This window comes from Agelaius phoeniceus, chromosome 18 (genome assembly GCF_051311805.1).
Source record: "Agelaius phoeniceus isolate bAgePho1 chromosome 18, bAgePho1.hap1, whole genome shotgun sequence".
In the NCBI taxonomy this organism is placed as follows: Eukaryota; Metazoa; Chordata; class Aves; order Passeriformes; family Icteridae; genus Agelaius; species Agelaius phoeniceus.
In genome coordinates this window covers 12,540,323-12,563,534 of record NC_135282.1, presented here as the reverse complement: position 1 = coordinate 12,563,534, position 23,212 = coordinate 12,540,323, and the positions used below count along the sequence as shown (strand labels likewise).

Sequence of the window (23,212 nt, the reverse complement as noted above, 5' to 3'; positions counted from 1 at the left end):
CCTGGTGGCTGTGTCCCTCTCTCCTGGTGGCTGTGCCATGCTGCCAGGCTGTCACTGTGCTGTGTCCCTCTCTCCTGGTGGCTGTGCCATGCTGCCAGGCTGTCACTGTGCTGTGTCCCTCTCTCCTGGTGGCTGTGCCGTGCTGCCAGCCTCTCACTGTGCTGTGCCACTCTCTCCTGGTGGCTGTGTTCCTCTCTCCTGGTGGCTGTGCCGTGCTGCCAGGCTCTCACTGTGCTGTGTCCCTCTCTCCTGGTGTCTGTGCCTTGCTGCCAGGCTGTCACTGTGCTGTGTCCCTCTCTCCTGGTGGCTGTGTCCCTCTCTCCTGGTGGCTGTGTCACTCTCTCCTGGTGGCTGTGCCATGCTGCCAGGCTGTCACTGTGCTGTGTCCCTCTCTCCTGGTGGCTGTGTCACTCCTGGTGGCTGTGCCATGCTGCCAGCTTCTCACTGTGCTGTGTCCCTCTCTCCTGGTGGCTGTGTCCCTCTCTCCTGGTGGCTGTGCCTTGCTGCCAGGCTGTCACTGTGCTGTGCCCCTCTCTCCTGGTGGCTGTGCCATGCTGCCAGGCTGTCACTGTGCTGTGTCCCTCTCTCCTGGTGGCTGTGCCTTGCTGCCAGGCTGTCACTGTGCCCTGCTCCCCCTCAGGTGCTGGCAGAGCTGAAGGAATACGCCACGGAGGTGGATGTGGATTTTGTCAGGAAGGCGGTGAGAGCCATCGGCCGCTGTGCCATCAAGGTGGAGGTGAGGGCTGGGACATGGTGGGGCCTTGTGGCACCTGTGGGTGGGCAGGGTGGCACTTCCCAGCACATGGTGGCCATCTCATCCCTGGAATTTGCAAGTTGGAGCCTTCCCAGGCATGGGGATGAGCCATGGTTGTTCCACAGGAATCATTGGGGTGCCAGGGGGTCTTCCATCCTCTTATCCTTTGCAACTGGAGCTGCTTTAGGATCCCTGCCTAGACCAGGGCCAAGAATGCAGTGGGTGATACCAGTGGCTTGTTGGGGACCAGAGTGGGACTGGGAGGGAGCTGATCCCTTCCTGGGGGCTGGGAGGGAGCTGATCCCTCCCTGAGGGGCTGGGGGGAGCTGATCCCTCCCTGAGGGGCTGGGAGGGAGCTGATCCCTTCCCAGAGGGCTGGGAGGGAGCTGATCCCTTCCTGGGGGCTGGGATTGGAGCTGATCCCTTCCTGGGGGCTGGGAGGGAGCTGATCCTTTGCTGGGGGCTGGGAAGGTCCCAGTAATTTTGCAAGAGGCTGGAAGGAGCCAGTCCCTTCCTGAGGAGGCTGGGAGGGAATCCATCCCTTCCTGAGGGGCTGCTCAGAGGGTTTGCTTCCCTGTGGGGTTAATTTTCCAAAGGGGATTGTTAAAAACCTCCCTGGGAAGGTGGCTCTGCTTGGCTGGAACGCTTCCCATGGGGAGAGAGGAGCCTGTGGGGATGTGCAGAGAGGATGAGGAGGAGGCACACCAGGATGTGAAGGGCAGACCCCACTCAGTGTCCCCCGTTCTGCTGTGGGTTGGATTTGGGGGGGGACAAGAGGCAGTGGCAGGTTTGGGATGTGAGGGGGGCTGTCCCTGTGTGACCCAGTCCCTCTGGCAGCAATCGGCCGAGCGCTGTGTCAGCACCCTGCTGGACCTCATCCAGACCAAGGTGAACTACGTGGTGCAGGAGGCCATCGTGGTCATCAAGGACATCTTCCGCAAGTACCCCAACAAGTGCGTGGGGACTCCCTGGGCTGGGGCTTCTCTGGGGTGCTCCTGCTCCAACCTGAGCTCTTCCCTCCTCTCTGTGCTCAAGAGGCCACAAGCTCTTGGTGGGATGAAGCCCCCAGAGCCTCCCCACAGCACAGGTGGCTTTGGGTGGGTTTGTTTTGTCCCCAGCCCCAGGATGGTGGCAGTCCAAAATCCAGGCACTGAAATGGAGAGCAGCTGCCAGGGATGTGCAGGTTCCTTGTGTCAGCAGAAACTGTCCCTGGCTCTCAATCCAGCTCCTGGTGCTGGAACAAGGGCAGCAGGAGGAGAGGAGAGGAGAGGGGAGGGAATGTTCCAGCTGAGCCAGGATGAATAGGCAACTCTGTAATCAGGAAGCTGGGCACTAATAGTGGTAATAAATACTAATGAACTGAATTGGTAACGAGCAGAGCTCTGCTGGAGTAGCCCTTGGCTCCAGGCTCATTCAGGAGCAGGGAATGTGCTCTGGGATCAGCGTGGGCACTGCCCATGGGGTGAGGGGCCAGCCCCAGGCAGGGTGGGACGTGGTTTGGAGTTTGGGTGGATCAGGATTTGTGTCTCCTGCTCTCCTCCCCTCGGGAAGGTACGAGAGCGTGATTGCCACGCTCTGTGAGAACCTGGATTCCCTGGACGAGCCTGAGGCCAGGGCTGCCATGATCTGGATCGTGGGGGAATACGCCGAGCGCATCGACAACGCCGACGAGCTGCTGGAGAGCTTCCTGGAGGGCTTCCATGATGAGAGCACCCAGGTGTGCCAGGGACCTGCTGCCTCGGGGTGGCACTGGGACAGAGCTCCTGGGTGGAGCAGGGCACAGTTTGCTCTGAAGGGATTGTTCGTGCAGGTGCTTGGGGCAGGTTTGGGTGTAGGATGTGGAGTAACCTGGCAGGGTGGAAGGTGTTCCTGCCCATGGCAAGAGGGGGAATGAGATGGGATTTGAGGTCCCTTGCAGCCCAAGCTGTTCCATGGTTCTGTGAAATGCCACCATGGCGTTGTCCCAAGTGTCTTCCCAGTTCCATGGTTGGGAGGCACCAGGCAGGGATTTGGTTATCCCACTGTGCCAGCACAGGATCCCTGTGGGGCTGGAAAATGAGCAGGGGGAGGAGCAGTGTCTCCCAGGGCAACTGAGGCCAATGGGTTTGCCTGTGGAATTTTGGAGGGTTTCCAACTCTGGAAAACTCTGCAAAACACCCTGTAACCAAGTGACAGTGAACAGGGCAAAGTCTACAAATGCTGAGTAGCAAAGGCAGATCCAGGCCCCTGAGAGGCTGGGAGGGGAATTCCTGCTGCTTATCCATGTGGAAGTCAAAAGATGCTCTCACCTGTGCCTTGTGGGGCCATGTAAGCTGCTCCCAACATCCTGCCCATGGTTTTGGGGTCAGCCTGTGTTTGAGGGTGTGCAAATGGACTGGAAAGGGGCTGGAGAGGTGCCCTCACATGTGTCACTGCCATTGACATGGTCACCATCCCTGTGGTCCCTTGAAAGGCAGGTTGGGGTTAAGTCCTGGGGCAAATCCATGTGTTCCTGCACAAACACGGTGTGACCTGTCTGTCTGTCTGTCTGTCCCCCACAGGTCCAGCTGCAGCTGCTGACAGCCATCGTGAAGCTGTTCCTGAAGAAGCCCACAGAGACACAGGAGTTGGTGCAGCAGGTGCTGAGCTTGGCCACACAGGTGGGTGACACCTGGGACAGCTTCCCAGGGCTTCCCATCCCCCAGGGCAGTGGGAATGGCCTGGTCAGGTGACAGCAGGCAGGGAATTGGAGCTTAGTTCAGAATGGTTTGGGTTGGGAGGAACCTTAGGGACCCCCTTGTTCCAGCCTGCAGGGACACATTCCAGTGTCCCAGATTGCCCCATCCAGCCTGGCCTTGGGCACTGCCAGGGATCCAGGGGCAGCCCCAGCTGCTCTGGGCACCTGTGCCAGGGCCTGCCCACCCTGCCAGGGAACAATTCCTAATTCCCAATATCCCATCCATCCCTGCCCTCTGGCAGGGGTTAGATGGGCAGGATCTTCCTCTCCTACCCACACCCTCCCAAACACCAACAAACCACCCAAACTCCACACCAACTTTCCCAAACCAATAACTCCCTCCAAACATTTCAACAACCCCCATAACTCCACCTCTCAACCAATCAATCATTCACCACAAAAATTCCACAAAAATTCCTCAGAGACTTATTAACAGAGCTCAGAACCACAGGGCAGCCATTCCCTGTGTCCTGTCCCTCCATCCCTTGTCCCCAGTCCCTCTGGGAACGCTGACATTTGGAAGCCTGGGGAGTGTGGGTATCCCATGGCTCAGGAGGCACCTTTGGCCTCTGTGATCCCTCTCAGCAACGCTTAGGTGGGGAAAGCAGCTCTGAGTATCTCTGTAGTAGCTGCAACTGCTCTGAGCAGCTCCGTAGTAGCTGCAGCTGCTCCAAATAGCTCCATAGCAGCTGTAGTTGCTCCAGGTATCTCTGTAGTAGCTGCAGTTGCTCCAAACAGCTCCGTAGTAGCTGCACTTGCTCCAGGTATCTCTGTAGTAGCTGCAGTTGCTCCAAACAGCTCCGTAGTAGCTGCACTTGCTCCAAGTATCTCCGTAGTAGCTGCAGTTGCTCCGAGCAGCTCCGTAGTAGCTGCAGCTGCTCCGAGCAGCTCCGTAGTAGCTGCAGTTGCTCCAAGCAGCTCCGTAGTAGCTGCACTTGCTCCGAGTATCTCCGTAGTAGCTGCAGTTGCTCCGAGCAGCTCTGTAGTAGCTGCAGTTCCTCCGAGCAGCTCTGTGGCAACTGCAGTTGCTCCGAGCAGCTCCGTAGTAGCTGCAGTTGCTCCGAGTATCTCTGTAGCAGCTGCAGCTCCCCAATGGCTTCCCAAAGGACTCGGACAACCCCGACCTGCGGGATCGTGGGTACATCTACTGGCGCCTGCTCTCCACGGACCCCGTGGCCGCCAAGGAGGTGGTGCTGGCCGAGAAGCCGCTGATCTCGGAGGAGACGGATCTGATCGAGCCCACGCTGCTGGATGAGCTCATCTGCTACATCGGGACCCTGGCCTCGGTGTACCACAAACCCCCCAGCGCCTTCGTGGAGGGCAGCAGGGGCGTCGTGCACAAGAGTTTGCCCCCGCGCACGGACTCGTGAGTGCTCCCTGTCCCCACCCCGGGCTGGGAGTCCCAGGGCTGTGGGTTATTGGAATAATTACCAATATAGCAGGACAGGACGTGCCTGAGCTCGTCTGGCCCTTGCTGCTGAACCAAACAGCGGCACTGTGGTGTTTCACCCCACAGACACTTTGGGCTGGCTGGGTGTGTGGTGTTTCACCCACAGACACTTTTGGCTGCCTGGGTGTGTGGTGTTTCACCCACAGACACTTTTGGCTGGCTAGGTGCTGCAGTTGGGTGCATGGAGACAAGTCCAGGCCTGCAGGAGCTCTGGTGGTGCTGGGATGGAGCTTCCCCCCATAACAGGGGCTGCTCCTCAGGTTTCCCTCTGTGGAGAAGCTTTAAGGCAATGGTGAAGGGAAGGAGTCGGTTCTGATGGAGGGTTTGGATCCAGAGCTTTATTCTGGCCCCCAGGCCTCTGAATGCAGCACCAGCTCCAACAGAACTCCCTGAGCCCGTGGTTGCTGCTCCTTTGAACCCCGGGGAGAGGGGCAGGGAAGGGGCAGGGAGCCACCAAGCAGGGACAGGAGGGGAGGGACAAAGGGACAAAGGACACCTGGATGGCCCAATGCCCCCCAGGGGTAGAGGGCATCCTTTGAATCTGCCAGTCACTCCACACCCTTCTGGAATGCCAGGATTGACAGACAGTGCTGGGAGGGGTCAGGGAGGGGAAAGGAGGGATGATTGACACACCTGGCAGGGAATTATCAGGGAGGAACCTGGGGTATCCAAGGCAAACCATGACATCACACTGCAACCGTGGATGGAGGGGTTGGATGTGGGGCTGTTGTCAGGCCACTGGGCTCAGAGCCGCCAAGGAGGTGGCGCCAAGGAGGTGGCTTCTCCCAAGGGAGAAGCAGGGCTGTGTGGGTTCAGCCCTGGCCTTGAAAAGCTGAAGGAGTGATCCCAGTGGAAGTGATCTCCACTGGGATTGTAGAGATTCCCAGTGATCTCTGTGGGAATGTGTTGGGAGCCAGCATGGCATAGGGTAGGTCTGGCTTGCCATCGAAGTGTTGGGAGCCAGGATGGGATGGAGGCTTCAACTGGGCCAACCCCTGTCTGCAGTGGGAACTCCTGTCCCAGCTGGAGCTCCTCACCCTCTCCCATCATTCCCTTCAGGGGTGAGAGTCCTGAGAGCCCGGACACAGCCCCATCGGGGGGCCCAGCAGGAGATCAGCCCTCTGTCATCCCCACCCAGGGGGACCTGCTGGGGGACCTGCTCAACCTGGACCTGGGCCCCCCAGTGAGCGGGCCCCCCATGGCCACCTCCGCCGTGCAGATGGGCGCCGTGGACCTCCTCGGGGGTGGCTTGGACAGGCTGGTACGTCCCAGAGCTCCCCTGCTCCTTCCCTGCCTCCAGGCTATCCCATGGGCATCCTGCCTGGCTCTGCTCTGCCACAGGACAGACTTGTCAGCCTGGGGACATCTGGGCTGGTCCTTTCCTGCAGTGGGTGAGGACAGAGGGCCCTGAACCCTCATTTGTCCTGCCATTATCCAGTGGAGGGGAGGGGTCTCACCCACCACTTCCCTGTGCCTTTTCTCTCTGTTGGTGTAGATGTTCCCTCTCCATGTGCTGTGCTGCAGGAGTGGCTGCTCTTGGGGGCCCCTCTCTGACCCCCAAACTGCTGCAGGGCTGGGCCAGGATGTGGCCACTCCCAGCCTGTGGGGAGTGTGCCAGGAGATCCAGAGGTGACAGAGTATCCTCTGGGGAATGCAGGCCAAGCAGTGGTTTGGCCTCGGGGTGAGGCAGGATGGAAAGCTCTCCCTGTCTGGGAACACCTGCCCTGTGGGTGCTGGAGATGGGCCAGGCTCCCTGAAGGAATAGAGTTTGGAGTTTCCTCCATGACTCATGAAATCCAGCCCATTTACCCCAAGGGGAGGCAGCGTTGCTGCCTTTCCTGTTTTGTAACCCTGCAAGTGCTGCCCTGGCACCTTGTGGCTCCCAGGGATTGGTGATGGGCTGGCACTGAGGCTGGGAATGAGGTCTGGCTCTGTCCCCAGGACAACCATGGACAGACAGACAGATGTGTCAGGACTAACCTCTGTCCTTTCCTCCCTTTCTCTTCTCTCTCTCTTTTTGTCTCTTCTCTCCTGGCTTCTCTCTGCATGTGGCTGGCTCTTCTCTCCACCTTGCCTGCTTCTGCTTGGAGATGGGGGACGAGTCGGAAGGGGTATGGATCCTGGATCACCCTGTGCCCACCCCGTGCCCACCCTGGCTGCCCCTGCTCCCCCAGCCCAGGGACACCTCGCTTCCCTCTGGGGACAGCCCTGTGCCCTCACAGCTCCTGGTCGGGGACCACTGGAGCATCCCAACTCCAGGCCCTTGCTACCCCACACTGCTGCTTCCAGGGAGTGTCCAGAGGGGACATTTTGGGGACCCCTGTGCCCTCAGCCCTGCCCCTGCTGATGCCCCTCTCTTCTCTTGCAGCTGCGCAGCGATGTGGGAGGCAGCCCTGCTGTGAGTGCGCCCTCACACCCAAACCCTCTCATTCTCTGCATCCTCCTCCTCTTCCTCTTCTTCCTCCTCCCGTCCCCCTCCCCGTGGTGCCCCCTGTAACCCCTCCCTTGTCCCCACAGATGGGTGGCGGCGGTGGCAGCTTCACAGCAGCTCCCAGCACCACGGCACCCACAAACATGGGGGCACCCCTGGGCAGCGGCCTGGGCGACCTCTTCGACCTCACCGGTGGGGTGGGGACCCTCTCAGGATCCTACGTGGCCCCTAAAACGGTGAGTGGGGCAGCCCAGCCTGGGGTTAAGGGGGGCACAGACCCCCGTGCCCACCCCCCACAGCAGAGCCCCCCTGGAGGAGGTGGGGGAGCAGCAGAGGCTCTGCTGTGGGTGACACCCCGAGGGTTTCTTGTCTCCCTGGCCCAGGTGTGGCTCCCTGCCATGAAAGCCAAGGGGCTGGAGATCTCTGGCACCTTCAGCCGCCAGGTGGGCTCCATCTCCATGGACCTCGTGCTGACCAACAAAGCCCTGCAGGTCATGTCTGACTTTGCCATCCAGTTCAACCGCAACAGGTGAGTCCCACCCGGGCTGGCTCACCTGGGACCCGTGGAGACACTGCCCAAGGCAGAAAAGGGTGTGAGGAAGGAGCTGCAAGGGCTGGGAACAGCCTCTGGTGATGACCCTTCTCTCTCTGATGGCTGTGGTGGTGATGAGCATCAAACCAAAGCCTCTAAGAAGTTGGCTGAAGAGGCTGTTCCTCAGGGTCCTGTTGGTTGTCCTGGGAAATCAATGCTTCCTTTTCCCTCCAAGGCACAGAGGAAATGCTGCAGGAATGCCACAATGGCTGGAGGAGGAAGGGGGGAGATTTGGGGTTGACCCAGGGTGGGCAGGGCAGGAACCAGCCCCATCCTGGATGGTGCAGGGGCAGCGAGGGGATTCCTGGGATGCCCATGGAGGAAGGCAGGGAGTGCCAGGCTTGGATGGACAGCACCTTGTGCCATCCCCTGCTGTCCCCACCCTGACCCCTGCCCTCCCTGGTGTCCCCCAGCTTCGGCCTGGCCCCAGCAGCTCCTCTGCAGGTGCATGCACCTCTGGCTCCCAACCAGTCCGTGGAGATCTCCCTGCCCCTCAACACCGTGGGCTCCGTCATGAAGATGGAGCCCCTCAACAACCTCCAGGTGAGGAACACGGGGCTGTCCCCTCCTGGGGAGCTGGGGACAGGGCAGGGTCCCTTGCAGAGATCCAGAGGGAGGTGTGGCATCAGGAGCCAGGTGCTTGCTGCAGTGACACCTGGCTCCAGGGGGATGGGGATGGGGATGGAGAAGGGGGATGGGACATTTTGGGATGGGGATGGGAATGGGATGGGAATGGGATGGGGATAGGGGTGGGGAATGGGGATGGGATGAGACATTTTGGGATGGGATGGGAATGGGGATTGGGAATGGGGATGGGATGGGACATTTTGGGATGGGGATGGGATGGGATGGGACATTTTGGGAACCTGAGGAGTTGAAATCCCCTTGTCCTTCCACACCAGGTGGCAGTGAAGAACAACATTGACGTCTTCTACTTCAGCACCCTGTACCCCCTGCACATCCTGTTCGTGGAGGACGGCAAGATGGGTGAGTGGGGTGACCATGGCTCCAGCAAGGTGTGCTCTCTCACCTGTCCCTAGGTGCCATCCCAGCCCCTGCAACCTTCTTGATCACATTGGGTGAGCCCCCAAAAGCAGGTGGCTGCCCTGAGGCTGCTGGAGCGGGTGGCAGGGTGACATACCTGGCCTGCCATGTCACCTGTGTGGTGCCACCTTTGGGGTGGCCAGTCTGGCAGCTCCCTCAGCGCTGGTGTCCTCCCTCCCTGCAGAGAGGCAGACATTCCTGGCCACCTGGAAGGACATTCCCAACGAAAACGAGACCCAGTTCCAGATCAAAGATTGTTCCCTCAACGCAGGTGGGTGCCACCCCTCGCAAGGACCTGGCTCAGGTCACACTTAACTCACCCTGTCCCCAGTGCCACATCCACGTGGCTGTTCAATCCCTGCAGGGGTGGGGACTCCAGCACTGCCCTGCACAGCTGTGCCTCCCTTTCCATGAAGAAATTTCCCCTAATTCCCTAAAACCCAATCTAAGCCTCTTCCATGACGAGGATGAGAGGAGGTGGGGCAGGAGCAGGTCCAGGGGGAGCAGGGGCTCAGCCCAGCCCCTCAGCCTCTCTCTCTCCCATCCCAGATGCTGTGAGCAGCAAACTCCAAGGCAGCAACATCTTCACCATTGCCAAGAGGAACGTGGAGGGCCAGGACATGCTCTACCAGTCCCTGAAGCTCACCAACGGCATCTGGGTGCTGGCAGAGCTCCGGATCCAGCCCAGCAACCCCAGCTTCACGGTACATCCCATCCCCTGCCTGCTCCCGCCCCCGGGGCTGAGGGCACATCCCTGCTGTGGCACCTCCCCAGCTACTGGTGGCGCTGGTGCCAGCCCCGCTGTCCCTTTCTCGTGGGAGGGTGGCACTGGTCCTGTGGGGGGACAGCTGAGGGACACAGAGGGCTCCCAACCCACCCAGCTCCACGGAGCCCTGTCCTGGGAGCATTCCCTGAGCAGGGATCTCTCCACACCTCACCCATGAGCCATCCCGGTGTCCTGCTCTCCCTGTCCCCTCCCCACGTCCCTGGCAGCCTTTGGGGTGGGGTGGGGCCAGCTGTGTCACCCTGACTCCTCTCTCTGTGTCTGTCCCCGCCGCCCGCCCTCGCCGGCCTTGCTGCTCTTGCAGGATTTGGAGGTTAGAGATTGGTTTTTCCCTGGCTTTGGGCTCTCCCTGGCTGCTGCTTGGATATTCCTCCCTCCCCCGATGTTTTCCCTGCCCTGCCAGTCTCCTGGTGCCTCCTGCTTCTCCTTCCCAGCAGGGCTGGCACAAGGAGGGTTGGGATGTCCCCATTGCCCTGCTGGTTTCACTGGAGATGAGGATAGCTGAAAATCCTTATCCCAGAGGATTCTCCATGACCTTTCCCTGCTTGAGGAGCTAATTGATTTGGGAATGATGTAATATTTAAGCAAACACCTGAAGGGGCTCATTCCTCTTTGGAAAGGAGGATGTTTTTGGGGAACCCTTCAGCCTGGAGCGCCAGGCACTGAATCCAATCCCAGAAGCTGGAGTGTTCCCCCTGCCTGTTCCCTGCCTGTGCTGCATGTGGATGGCTCTGCCCTGGGAGGGCTTGCAGGGCCTTAATAACCTTTTTCCAGCTGCAGTCAGGAGCTGGAGTGCCCCGTGGGAGGGAGGGAGCTGCAGCATGCAGGGCTCTGCTTTGGGGCTGGGGGCTCTCCAGCGTGGGGTGGGAGGCCATGACCCCGCTCTTCCCTCTCTCCCCACAGTTATCCCTGAAATGCCGGGCACCAGAGGTGTCCCAGTACATCTACCAAGCCTATGAGACCATCCTGAAGAACTGAGGTGCTGCTGCAGCCCCTCCTCCTCCTCCTCCTCCTCCTCTCTCTCCCCTCCCTTTCCCACCCGAGGGAGCAGGGCTGGATCCGTGTGCATCTCCCCTTTCCCCCCTGCCCAGGACCCAGCCCCTGGGGTTCTCCCTCTCTTGGGGGGCTGGGGGGAGCAGAGGGGGCAGGGGGCTGTCCCCAGTCCCTGCATCCCTGCAGCCATCCATGTGTGAGTGATGCCATGTCCTCCTCCTGGTGCTGCTCCCTCCATATCCCAGTTTCACCCTCCACATCCCAAAAAGCCCAGCTCCTGCTCCTGGCTCTCATGGAGTGCTGTCTGGTGGTGGGTTCAGCATTCCAAACCCTGGGAATAGCTGCTGGGGGGCCCAGAGTGCTGTGGGATTGGCTGCAGATCCTCCTGGAGCCCTGGCATTTGGGGCTGGAGCAGGTGGGAAACAGCTTTGGCTCTCCCTGATTTTGTGCCCTGGTTCAGCAGAGCTGTGGGTGAGCCCTTCACAGAGGATCTCCTCCCCATGGGAGCCCTTCCCAAAGCTCCCAGAAGGGCTGAGGATCCCACATTTGAGGCTGTACTTAAGGTGCAGGTTAAAAAGGGCTTTTCCAGCCCCCTCCAGCCCCCCCCACGGGGCCAGGAGGGCTCTGAGTGTCCCTTCTCCCCCAGCCCAGCCCCACGGCTCCCTCTGCTCCCCCCTGGCACCCCTGGGTGCTCCCCTGGGGCTCCCACTGCTCCTTTCCCCCCCAAATCAAGCCATGGGTCCCCCCTCCCTGGAAGCAGGAAATCTCTAATATATGAAAGATAAATATATTGTAATGTTCACTGGTTTGAGGGAATGTTGAATAAAGGTGACACCAGCCCCTGGGGACACTGCTGGGGTGGCCATGGCCCAGTGACCCCGAGGGAATCAGGATCCTGGGAGCTTCCTGCCAGCCCTGCAGGGCCAGATAAGCCCTCCCTGGGGCCAGTGGCCTCTGGCCCAGCAAGGCCTGACACAGCAGATGGGCAGGGCTGGGACAGGGACAGGGACACGGGGCCAGCCCTGGGGCCTTGGGGACAGGAAGGGCCTGGAGAGCTCGTGGCTCTGCTCCTGGAGCCTCTCAGGGATCCACCAAGGTGGCCCTGCACTGTACATGGTGTCCAGTCTGGGTGCCCCGAGCCCCTCCTGGGGCTGGGGACAAGTGTGGGGTCCCCAGGAGGTGCTGCTGGTCCCTGTGGGGTGGGTGATGAGCAGCACCACCCAGTCCTGCTCTGGGACACCCCACAAATCACTGGTGCTGCTCTGGGGCACCCCATGGGCCACCAGCACCGCTCTGGGGCTGGACAGCAGAGCAGGTGTCCAGGGAGCACAGTGGACACCGTGCTTTGGAACCCCCAAAGTCACAGCAGGGATGTCACCACCAGCAGGTCTGGACCCTCCTGGTGACCCACAGCCTGCTGTGTCCCCTGGGCCAGCAGCCCTGGGGTGAAGGTGCCTGGCCCTGGGGCACCTGGGGCTCCAGGGACACCTCTGGAGGGGTTCCAGTGGCTGTAAGGGGTCCAGGACATTGGGACCCTGCTCTTCACTGCTCCCACCCCTGCTGGCACCCCCAGAGCCTCCTTCCCTCGGGCCTGGGGCTCTGAATCCCCCTGGACAGATGAGCAGACATGGTGGGCTCAGCTCCGTTGGTCTTTACTGGCTGGAGAGGACATGCAGGGGTGGGGGCCTTGGTGGCCTGGGCTGGGGACACAGCCCTGTCCCACCCTGGGGACATCAACACGAGCTGGGGGCAGTGCTGTGGCCAGCTGGGGGCTGGAGAGGCAACACTGACCCCTCCTGCCCTGAAACGGGGCTTGGGGTGACAAACTGCATGTCCCCAAGTCATCTCAGGGGTGGAGAGGAGAGGCTGGAGAGGAGAGAGGAGAAAGTGGCCCAGGAGGTGATGATGAGGCCAAGAAGAGAAGAGGGGAAGGTCAAGAGGAGAAGATGATGAGGGAAAAGGATGTGAAGGCCAAGAAGAGAAGAGGAGGAGGCAGCCCAAAAGAAGAGAGAGAAGATGAGAGGAGGAGGAGGATAAGAATAGCAAGAAGAGGAGGAGAAGACAAGAAGAGAAGGTCAAGATAAGGAAAACAAGTGGAGAAGAGTGAGGAGATAGAGACCAGGAAGGGAACTGGGTGCTCTCCAGCCCCATTCCCAGCTCTGCTCTGGCCACCCCTGCCCTAACCACACGCCTGCCCGCCCTGGAGCTGCTCCCCAGGGCATGGGGACACCCCTGGCACCCTCAGGGGCTGGGGGCTCCTTGCAGGGCCCCCCCAATGCCAACAGTCACCAAATGCAGAAGTCCTGGCCACCGCAGCTCTGCGGCCATCGCCTGCCCGGGTGCCACCTCCACCCTCCCCAGCAGCCCGGGGATGTCCCCAGGGGCTGCCAGGCGCTGCCACCGACCCCTCAGGGACCCCTCATGGCCACGCGTTCTCCTCCAGCCCCTCGCGCTCCCGCGGGGCCCAGGGGGGCTCCAGGAGGGAGGAGGGGACGCTCTGCGGAGCCCCCCAGGCCCTGGCGCTGCCGTTGGGGGCCCGCTGGGGCCGTTCCCCGTAGCCCCGGGGCGTGGGGATGCGGGAGGGCGCCCTGTGGGGCTGCGTGTCCAGCCGGGGCTTGGCCCAGGGCCGCGGCGGGGCCGCGGGGACCCCCGGCCCGGGGCTCTCCTCCATCTCCATCAGCTCGTCCTCCCCGGCGGCCCAGTCGGTGTCGGAGCCGGCGTTCCCCGGGGTGTCCCGGTTGTTGTCCCAGGAGGCCGGGAAGCAGCAGCTCTCGTCGGAGGAGCTGGAGAAGGTGGAGCGGCGCCTCGCATCCGCCAGGGAGGGGTTGGACGGCAGCGGGGGGCACCCGCCGTGGTTCCCGTTGTTGTTCCCGTTGTTGTTCCCGTTGTTGTTCCCGTCGCTGCTCCCGCCCCGCCGCCCCTCCTCCGCGGGCAGCCCGTGCTTGGCGAAGACGTTCAGGGAGGAAGACGAGGATGAGGAGGAGCAATAGGCCGAGTCAGCGGCGGCGGCGGGGGGCGCGGGGGGGGCGCTCTCCGTGTCCCCCAGCTGCTCCAGCAGCCGCGTGTTGGCCAGGAATTCCTCCTCCAGCCGCTGGAACAGCCGCTGCTCCTGCCCGGGCTCCAGCCAGCGCGGGGCCCGCAGCCTCCGCGCCAGCTCCTCGGGGTCCCCGGCGCCGGGCCGGGGGTCGCGCCGCCCCCCGGGGCTCCCGGCCGCGGCCGGCTCCGCCCGTGCCCACGAGTGCTGCCCGTCGGGCCGGCGGCGGATGAGCAGCAGCGGCGCCGAGCCGCGCCCGGGGCTGCGGGAGGCGCGGGGGGAGCCCGGGGCGGGGGGGTCCGGGGGGTCCCGGCGGGCCGGGGGGCGGCGGGGGCCGCTCTGCGCCGAGGCGGCCGAGGAGTCGCTGTCACCCGAGCAGCGCCGGGAGCGCGCGGGGGCGCGCGGCCTGGGGGCGGCACGGGACAGGGGGGGAGTGAGAACACTGGGGTCCCCCCCCCCAGGGCACCCCCCGATTGCACAGCCTCCATTAACCCCCCCCGGTACCCCCCTGGCACCCCTCCTCGTGGAACCCCCCCCCCAGTGCCCCCCATTGCACCCAACCCTGCCCATTCTCTCCCATGGCACCCCACATTCCTTCCATTGCACCCCACTTCCCTCCCCACTGCACCCGTTCATTCTTCCCCCTTTAGCCCCATTCCTCCTCACTGCACCCCCATTGCATTCTCCCCCTTAAACCCCATTTCCATCCTCGCTGCACCCCCGCCGAACTCCACATTGCCACTATTGAACCCCATTTCCCTCCCCTTGCCCCCCCATTAAACCCCCCCGTTCTCCCCCTTCACTGCCCATTCCTCTTCCCTGCATATCCCAGAACCCCATTTCCCTCCCCACTGTCCCCCATTTCCCCCCTCCATTAAACCCCCACTGAATCCTCCCATTCCACTCTCCTTCTCCCCCCTCAGCCCCTGCCCATGGCACCCCATATTCCCTCCATTGCACCCCACTTCCCCCCACTTCCCCCCACTGCCTCCCTTCTCTGAACTCCCCTATGGCCCCCCACATTCCCCTCCCTGCCAATCCCATCCCCCTCCATTTCACACCCCACTGGACCCCCATTTCCCCTACTGCCCTTTCATTCCACCCCCTTGTTCCCCCACTGCACCCCAGTGAACCCCTATTGCCCCCCACTGCCCCCCCTGCATTGAACCCCACGAAATCCCACAGCCCCCCAATGCACCCCCCATTTCCCCCTTGTAGCCCCCCTTCCCCTCCTACTCCCCACTATTGCCTCCATTGATCCCCCAATGCTTTCCCCATTTCCCCCCTCCCACTGCTCCCACAGACCCCCACTGCCCCCCATCACCTCCCAGTGCCCCATTGCTTGTCCCCATAGCCCCCCACCGAACCCCCATTGTCATCCTCCATTTCCCCTCCCCTGCCTTCCCTAACTGCACCCCCATTCCCCCATTCTTTCCTACTGCACCCCCATTTCACCCCAAATTCACCCCACTGCCCCCTCAGTACCACTCACTGCCCCCCATTTTCCCCATGATTTCCCCATTGCATCCCCCAGCGCACCCCCAATTCACCCTCTCGTACCTCCCACTGCCCCCAATGATCCCCCCATTTGCTCCTCATTTCCCCCCCGACGGTCCCCAGTGATTCCATTTCCCCCTCACTGTCCCCCAGGATCCCCCCAGTGTTCCCCATTGCATCCCCCAGTTCAGCCCAGTTACCCCATTCCACCCCAGCACCTCCCACTGTCCCCCCTCACTGCACCCCCACCGCCCCCAACGCTTTCCCCATTACCGCCCCCGTTCCCCCATCCCCTCGGGGGGGCTCAGCCCTTCCGCGGGGTCTCGGTGCAGTTTTGGGGTCCCCCCCAGCCCCGGGGGGGCCGTACCTGAGCGTCCCCGCTGCCCGCGGCTCGGCGGGGCTCCGGGAGGGGCTGCCGGAGCAGGGGGCGGCTCCCCCTCGGGGGGGCAAACCCTCCTGCCGGGGGGGCTTCGGGGGGTCCCCCCGGGGCTGGGGGGGCCCGGCGGGCCGGGGGCGCCGGGGGACGCTGGGGCTGGAGGTGCGGGACGAGGAGGAGGGGCCGGGAGCCGCTTTTTGGGGGGACATGCCCGGGGTGCGGGGCTGGGGCAGGCGGTGAGCTGGAAGGGACAGGGGGAGGGAGGTCAGCGACCCTTCCCCTCCCAGCATCCCGATTTTCCAGCCGGGATATTCCCAGAGGTGGTGACGCCTTGGGAATTTGGGGAAAAACCCCACTTTAGTCACTCCCCTTTTTCCCCCTTCCAGCAGGATCAGTGCCCTGAGGAGCCCAGCCCCAGGGAAGGGAACCCACAGAAAATCAGGGAGACCCATGGAAAACCAAGGAAGGGAACCCATGGGGAAACAGGGAATAGAACCCCACAGAAAATCAGGGAGACCCATGGAGAACCAAGGAAGGGAACCCATGGGGAAACAGGGAATAGAACCCCACAGAAAATCAGGGAGAACCATGGAGAACCAAGGAAGGGAACCCATGGGGAAACAGGGAACAGAACCCCACAGAAAATCAGGGAATGGAGCCCCATGGAAAATCAGCAACAGCGTCCCAAGGAGAGCCAGGGAATGGAACCCCACAGAGGATTAGGGAACAAAACCCCACAGAGAACCAGAGAATGGAGCCTCAGGGAGAATGGAATGGAATGGAACGGAACCTCATAGGGAATGGAACCTCACAGAAAATCAGGGAACAAAACCCCACAGAGAATCAGGGAGAAGAGCCCCACAGACTCCCACAAAACCCCACAGAGAATGGAGCCCCAGCAAGAATCTGGGAACAGAATCTATGGAGAACCAGGGAATGGAACCTCACAGAAAATCAGGTAACAAAACCCCACAGAGAACCAGGGAGAAGAGTCCCACAGAGAATGGAGCCCCAGGGAAAATCTGGAAATGGAACCCATGGAGAGTGGAGAACCAGGGAATGAGAACTCCACAGATCAGGGAACAAAACCCCAGAGAGAACCAGGGAAAGGGGCCCCAGGGAGAATCTGGGAATGGATCCCATGGAGAGCCAGGGAATGGAACCCCATAGGAAATCAGGGAACAAAATTCTATAGAGAACCAGGGAAAGGGGCCACAGGGAAAGCCAGGGACTGGAAGCCCATAGAAAAGCAGGGAACAAAACCCCAGAGAGAACCAGGGAAAGGGGCCCCATGGAGAATCCAGGAACGGATCCCATGGAGAGCCAGGGACTCTGACTGGGAGCCCCCAGAAGCCAGGATGGTGCCAGGGGATGGCAGTGGCTGCGGGGTGACACTCACAGAGGGCAGCACAGCGACACGGGTCGTGCTTGTCCAGGTAATGCTCCAGGGTGTCCCAGCCGCCGCCCACGCGCACCATGACGTGGCTCCGCAGCACCTGCGGGCAGCGCTGTCACCTGCCGGGCCCCAAAAGCCACCAAAGGCACCCCAGGACCCCGGCGTGGGCGGGAAACCCAGCTCGGGACCCCGCACACCCTGCCCGGGAGCGGGGGAAGAGAGGGCAGAGGGGCACGGTGTAAGGGGGGGACAATGGGGTCAGGGGGACAATGGGGTGAGGGGGAGACAATGGGGTGAGAGGAGGACAATGGGGTGAGAGGGGACAATGGGGTGAGGAGGGGGACAATGGGGTGAGGGGGACAATGGGGTGAGAGGAGGACAATGGGGTGAGAGGGGACAATGGGGTGAGGAGGGGGACAATGGGGTGAGAGGAGGACAATGGGGTGAGAGGGGACAATGGGGTGAGGAGGGGGACAATGGGGTGAGGGGGAACAATAGGGAGAGGGGGGGACAATGGGGTGAGAGGGGGACAATGGGGTGATGGGGACAATGGGGTGAGGGGGGACAATGGGGTGATGGGGACAATGGGGTGATGGGGACAATGGGGTGAGGGGGGACAATGGAGTTGAAGGGGGACAATGGGGTGATGGGGACAATGGGGTCAGGGGGACAATGGGGTCAGGGGGACAATGGGGTCGGGGCGGCTCTCACTCGGACGAAGATGAGCGTGTTGGAGTCGCCCACTTTGTACTTCCCCTCCGAGACCTTGACCATGGGGAATTGCGAGGGGCAGGAGCAGCAGCCCAGGATCTCCCGCACCTGCGGGCACACAGGGGAGGGGTCAGCGGGGCGTGGACGCCCCTCTGTAGGGTCGGCGGGGTCCAGAACCCCTTATAGGGCTGCTGGGACACAGACCCCCGACACAGAGCTGCTGGGGCACCCCCCCTCCCATTATGGGGCAAGCAGGGCATTGACCCCCCCATTATAGGGCTGATGGGCATAGGAACCCCCCTATAGGGTCAGTGGGGCACAGACCCCCTGTTATGGGATCAGTAGGTACAGACCCACTGCTATAGGGCTGGTGGGCATAGAACCCCCTTATAGGGCCGGTGGGGCACAGACCCGCCATTATAGGGCAGATGGGCACAGATGTCCCCCTATAGGGTCAGGGAGCACAAACCCCGGTACAGGGCTAGTGAGGCATGGACCCTCCACTATAGGGCCGGTGGGCACAGGAACCCCTGCTATAGGGTCGGTGGGGCACAAACCCCCCTGTTATAGGGCTGGTGGGTCATGGACCCTCCACTGTAGGGTCGGTGGGGCACAGACCCCGCTGTAGGGTCGGTGTGGATCCCCACTATAGGGGCAGCCCCTCAGACGGGCACACATGGAGGGCTCTGTGTGCCCCCCACGCTCCGTGGGGAGCGGCTGGGGCTGGGCTCTCCTCCCATGGCCGGGCACCCCAGCAGGCTGAGAACGGGCACAGCTCTCCTCGTTTGGGGTCCACACACACAACATCCCCCACCCCAGTGATGCTGAACCACGGGGGAGTCACCCCCAGACCCCCCCCATGGGGCAGGACCAGCATCCACCCACAGAAATGGGGTCAATCCCGGGGGGTTTTGCCTCCCTCTGAACTTGCAGGTGTGGCACGGGGAGAAGCGGAGCGGGAGGGTTTGGGGGGCCGGGCAGGGCACCCCGGGGCTGTGGGGTGGCCGGGCAGTGCCAGCTGCCGCCTCTATCCCCGGGCTGACGTCAGGGATTAACCGGGAGCCACGGGGGGACGCGGGGACGCGGCCGATCCTGCCCCGGCCCGGGGCTGCGGGGGGGACACGGCGCCGCCTCGCCCCCAAATTTGGGGTTGCTTTAATAATTCCGTGATTTTGGGGGGTGGGGGATCTTCCCGCGGCTGTGCCCATGGCAGCGGTGAGAGGACGGAAGGATGTGGCCGCCCCGGTTCCCATCCGGGTGACACGGATGGGAAACTGGGGAAACTGAGTCACGGAGTGCCGGGGGGCGGGGGCTCTGCAGTGAGGAGGGGTCGTGACCCTGCTGCCACCCCGGGGGGGCACCTGGGGACGCGGCGAGCCGGGTCCTGCTCCGCCAGGCTCCTCCCCGGCGCTGGCGCTGCCCATAAAAGCCGATGGCGAGGAATTACGCAGCCCGGAAAAATGCAGCGCCCGGCCAGGGGGGCTTGGGGGGGCGACAGCCACGGGGGAGCCCCCCCGAAACGGCCCTGGGCGGAGGGGGGGGGGTCAGGATGCTCTTTAATGAGGGACTTAATGAGGAATTGGGGTTTCAATTAAAAAAAGGCTTAGGGAGGCAGGGGAGGGCAGAGCCCCCCGTGTCCCCCCCGGGCAGGGTTAATCCGCTGCCTCACCCGCGGGACGGATCCCGCACCCGCCTTTAATCCATCCTGAGCTCCCGGCCCGGCGGGGTCCCCGCACCCCCCTCCGGACACCCCAAACTGTGGCTGGGATGTCCCCATGTCCTCCCTGGGGACAGCAGCCCCGAGGAGGGAGGAGCAGCCCCGGGTGGGGACCGCTGTGGGTCACCCCTGATGGGGAGCAGGGCACAGGTGACACCTGTGTCCCTGCTGTGATTCTGGTCACAGCCACCAAAACAGAGTCAGGAGGCTCCACGGGAGCCTGGGTGGGTGGGGAGGAGCTGCCGTAGCCATGGAGAGCTGGGATGGGTGGGTGGAGCATGGACCACAGCGGTGGGCAGAAGATCCTATGGACCACAGGGGTCACAGTGACACGTGGGACCTCCCCTGGACCACTGAGTGCCCTTTGGATGGGCAGGAGGGACTTCCTGGGGGTCACAGGGACACGTGGGACCTGCCAGGGACCAGAGGATGCCCCAATGGGGGGGACAGGTGGGAGCTCCCATGGATCATGGAGCACCTCACGGGGCACACAGACAGGACCTCCCAGGGGCCACAGAGACAGAGAGGACTCCAGGGGAGCAGGGAGATGGGTGGGACCCTCCATGGACCCTGCTGGGTGGACAGAGACAGGTGGGACCTCGTAGTGACCACAGAGTGACCATTGGGTGGACTGAGAGGTTCTCCCATGGGCCATAGAAAGGTGGGACCTCCTGGTGACCACAGAATGACCATTGGGTGGACAGAGAGGTTCTCCCACAGGTGATAAACAGGTGGGACCTCCTAGTGACCACAGAGTGACCATTGGGTGGACTGAGAGGTTCTCCCATGGGCCATAGAGAGGTGGGATCTCCTAATGACCACACCATTGGGTGGACAGAGAGGTTCTCCCATGGGCCATACACAGGTGGCACCTCGTAGTGACCACTGTGTGGGCAGGCAGGACCCCCCAGGAGGCAGAGGGCACCCTGTTGGGCGCACAGAGAGGAGCTCCCATGAAGCACAGAGCTGCCCGCTGGGTGGCTGGGCAGGGGCTCCCCTGGAGCACCGGGCGAGGCCCGGCCTGGGCGGCCGCAGGGCCCTCACCCAGGCGCAGGGCTCCGCGGGCAGCGCGTGTCTCACCAGCTCGTCCAGGTTCCTGAGGTCGCACAGGGCCATGGGCCGGGCCCGGCTGGGGAAGGCGCCCGCCCGGGGCTCCCGGCTCTCCCGGCGCGCGCCCAGCGCGCCCTCGGCCATTTGGTCCCTCATCTCCTCCTCGATCTCCTCCTCCATTTGGATCAGCATGGGGGCCAGCATGCCGAACTTGGAGCCCCTCCTGGCCACCTCCAGCAGGCAGAGGACAAAGTTCTTCTCGTTCTTCTTCAGCACCAAGTCGTTGGTCTCGAACATGAGCACGTCCTGGATGCCCAGGTCCTGCCGGCACCACTGGATGAAGTTGGAGACGTTGTCCCTGGCGATGAAGGAGCCGGGCACCACGTTCTTGGCCTGGAACACCACCTCGTTCTGGGGCACTCGCATGCGGGCGGCCGCCTCGGGGTGCCGCTCCTGGAAGTCCAGGGCGGTGCGGTTGACGTTGTTGGCGTGGCGGCAGAGGTGACAGCCGGTCTCCAGGCTCTCCAGGAAGGTGTCCACCTGGATGTCCAGGTCGTAGAGGGTGTTGAACCACTCGGCCAGGTCCTCCTTCATGGCCTCCAGGTACTCCTCACTGGAGCGGAAGGGGCGGATGCTCTTGGAGGCGGCCGACTGGATGTGGCTGGGGTCAGCCATGGCCAGGTGCCTGCAAGGGGACAGTGGGGGCTGTCATGGGCAGGAAAGCCCCAAAGCCCCCCCCAAACCACCCACCAACCTCAGTGACCCCTCTGTGCCTCAGTTTCCCCCACATGTTACCACCATCACTGCCACCCCAACCCCTCTGGGACCTGGCTGATCCCGGCCAGGACCTGCAGCCCCCCCACTCCTGTCCCTCCACCCCATGTGTCCCCCCCACAGCCCATGTCCCCTCCCCTCATGTCCCCCCACCATGTTTGTCCCCATTCTCCACGTCCCCTCATCCTGTGACCCCCCCCCCCCCCCCAGGTTAATGAGTCCCTTGTCACCCATGCCCACCCCTCGGCACAGAGGGCACATCCCTCCCCAACCCCACCCTAGAAGCTGCCCAGTCATGGTGGGTGTCCCCACCCTGGAGCAGGTGACACCACGAGGGATGGCAGTGCCAAGGGCAGGGAGCCCCCCCTTTACCCTGGGGGGGTTCAACCCCGAGGGGCTGCAGGGGGTGGGGGGATTGGGGTCCCAGCACTCAGCAATGGGGTGGGGGCTGCACCTCGGGGAGACCCCCGGCTGTCCCTGCCCTGGGGTGGGGGTACAAGAGCCAGGGATGGCTCAGCAGGGGGGGTCACCCTGACCTCCACTGCCACCCCCAGCCCAGCCCCACACCCTGGTAGGGGGGTCCTGCCCCTGGGGTGTCTCTGCTGCCGAGGGGGTGTCCCCTACCCTCGGAGGGGTGTCCCTGTTGGGGAGGGTCCTCTCACCTGGGGGGGAGGTGGCACTGCCACCCTCGGGGATGGGGGACCCTGTTGGGGGGTGGTCACCATCCCTGCAGAGTGGGGGATCCTGTCGGGGGGTGTCCCTTTCCCTCGGGGAGGGGGTGTCCCTGTCGCGGGGTGTCCCTTTCCCCCGGGGGGGGCTGTCTCTGCCGGGGGGGGTCCCTACCCTCGGAGGGGGGGGTGTCCGTGCTCGGGGGTGTCCGTATCGGGGGTCCCCCTGTCCCTTGGGGGGCGTCTGTCCATCCCTGGGGTGTCTCTGTCTCGGGGTGGGGGGGTCCCTTTCGGCGCTGGGCTCCCTATTCCGGGCCGATCCAGCGGGGGCGGCGGGAGGGGATCGGCACCTGCGGGGACACTGGGGAGGGGACACAGGGCCCGGGGCCACCCGCCGACCCCCCCGGCCGCACTCACCGCCGCCGCTCCGCGCTCCGCTACGGCCGGGCCGGGCCCGCTCCCCGCTCCGGGCCGGGCCGCGGCTCCCAGCGCCGGGGGGGCCCCGCCGCGGCCCCCGCCGCCATCGGCCGCCCGCAGCGGCCCGGGGGGAGCCGGGGGGGCCCGGGGGGCGCCCAACGAGGCTCGGCCGCCGCAGCCCCGCGGAGCCGCCGCCGCCGCCGCGCCCCGGCCGGGAAGTTGGAGGCGGCCCAGAAAGGGCCGGGACGGGGGCGGCGGCGGCGGCGGGCGGGGACGGGAGCGGGGGGGACACGGACATGGGGGGGGGAACAGGGACATGGCCCGGAGGGGGGGGACACAGACACGGACACGGGCGGGGGCGCAGCACAGACAGACAGACACGGGGGGGGGGAGGGGGCACGGACGTGATTTGGGGGGGCGGCACGGACACGGGAGGGGCACGGGGGTGACACATAGCGACACTCGGTGACATTCCCCCACCCCCGCCCGGGTGTGGCTCCCCGCTTCCATTGATCTGCATCCTCCTCCTCCCCCCCCCACACTCCCGCCCTTCCCCGGAACTCACACCCGCTGGGGAAACTGAGGCACATCGGATGCACCGGGCGGCTCCGTCCCTCCCCTCCATCCCCTCCTACCCCGGCCCGGGCCCGGGGGCCGCATTCCCCCGGGTGGTCTCAAGAAAGGCCAGCAATGGTGCGGTTACAAACAGCGGGAATTTTATTTAAAAAAACAACCGTCACAACCGTTCACAGCGTTACAGGCGGGGAGGGGGGCGGGGGCGCGTTAAACAACCGGTTTTATTTTGGGG

General features: G+C 63.4%; 2 protein-coding genes and 1 non-coding gene across 10 annotated transcripts in view; 2 read left to right on the top strand and 1 right to left on the bottom strand.

The window, feature by feature from the left end:
* AP1B1 (adaptor related protein complex 1 subunit beta 1) overlaps positions 1 to 11,566 on the top strand; it is a 28,836-nt gene extending 17,270 nt beyond the window's left edge. For 2 of the 5 annotated variants that reach the window (XM_077187805.1, XM_077187806.1), the window contains 15 exons: positions 641 to 736; positions 1,580 to 1,707; positions 2,306 to 2,471; positions 3,295 to 3,393; positions 4,577 to 4,836; positions 5,980 to 6,181; positions 7,011 to 7,031; positions 7,289 to 7,318; positions 7,438 to 7,587; positions 7,735 to 7,880; positions 8,357 to 8,486; positions 8,846 to 8,930; positions 9,172 to 9,258; positions 9,537 to 9,691; positions 10,675 to 11,566. In XM_077187805.1, the coding sequence (XP_077043920.1) occupies positions 641 to 736; positions 1,580 to 1,707; positions 2,306 to 2,471; positions 3,295 to 3,393; positions 4,577 to 4,836; positions 5,980 to 6,181; positions 7,011 to 7,031; positions 7,289 to 7,318; positions 7,438 to 7,587; positions 7,735 to 7,880; positions 8,357 to 8,486; positions 8,846 to 8,930; positions 9,172 to 9,258; positions 9,537 to 9,691; positions 10,675 to 10,749 (1,830 nt within the window). In that variant the 3' untranslated portion in view covers positions 10,750 to 11,566. The remainder of the gene's footprint in view (positions 1 to 640; positions 737 to 1,579; positions 1,708 to 2,305; positions 2,472 to 3,294; positions 3,394 to 4,576; positions 4,837 to 5,979; positions 6,182 to 7,010; positions 7,032 to 7,288; positions 7,319 to 7,437; positions 7,588 to 7,734; positions 7,881 to 8,356; positions 8,487 to 8,845; positions 8,931 to 9,171; positions 9,259 to 9,536; positions 9,692 to 10,674) is intronic. The other 3 variants (XM_054645755.2, XM_054645756.2, XM_077187807.1) reach the window with 3 other exon arrangements.
* On the top strand, positions 7,965 to 8,069 carry LOC129128688 (small nucleolar RNA SNORD125). Its single transcript, XR_008535330.1, has one exon. It is a non-coding gene; the product is annotated as a small nucleolar RNA SNORD125 (small nucleolar RNA).
* An 834-nt stretch (positions 11,567 to 12,400) lies between the features above and the next one.
* Positions 12,401 to 23,108, bottom strand: GAS2L1 (growth arrest specific 2 like 1). 4 transcript variants are annotated; one of them, XM_077187810.1, is made up of 6 exons: positions 23,040 to 23,108; positions 20,540 to 21,230; positions 17,779 to 17,886; positions 17,071 to 17,167; positions 15,663 to 15,912; positions 12,401 to 14,204 (listed from the first exon to the last, which is right to left on the bottom strand). In XM_077187810.1, the coding sequence occupies exons 2-6, from the start codon at positions 21,218 to 21,220 to the stop codon at positions 13,184 to 13,186; spliced, it is 2,157 nt and encodes a 718-aa protein (XP_077043925.1). In that variant the 5' UTR covers positions 21,221 to 21,230; positions 23,040 to 23,108; the 3' UTR covers positions 12,401 to 13,183. The 4 variants fall into 4 exon arrangements, with proteins under 4 accessions (XP_077043925.1, XP_077043924.1, XP_077043923.1 ...); XM_077187809.1 differs by lacking the exon at positions 23,040 to 23,108 and adding an exon at positions 22,405 to 22,607; XM_077187808.1 differs by lacking the exon at positions 23,040 to 23,108 and adding an exon at positions 22,163 to 22,388.
* Between the last annotated feature and the right edge of the window lie 104 nt (positions 23,109 to 23,212).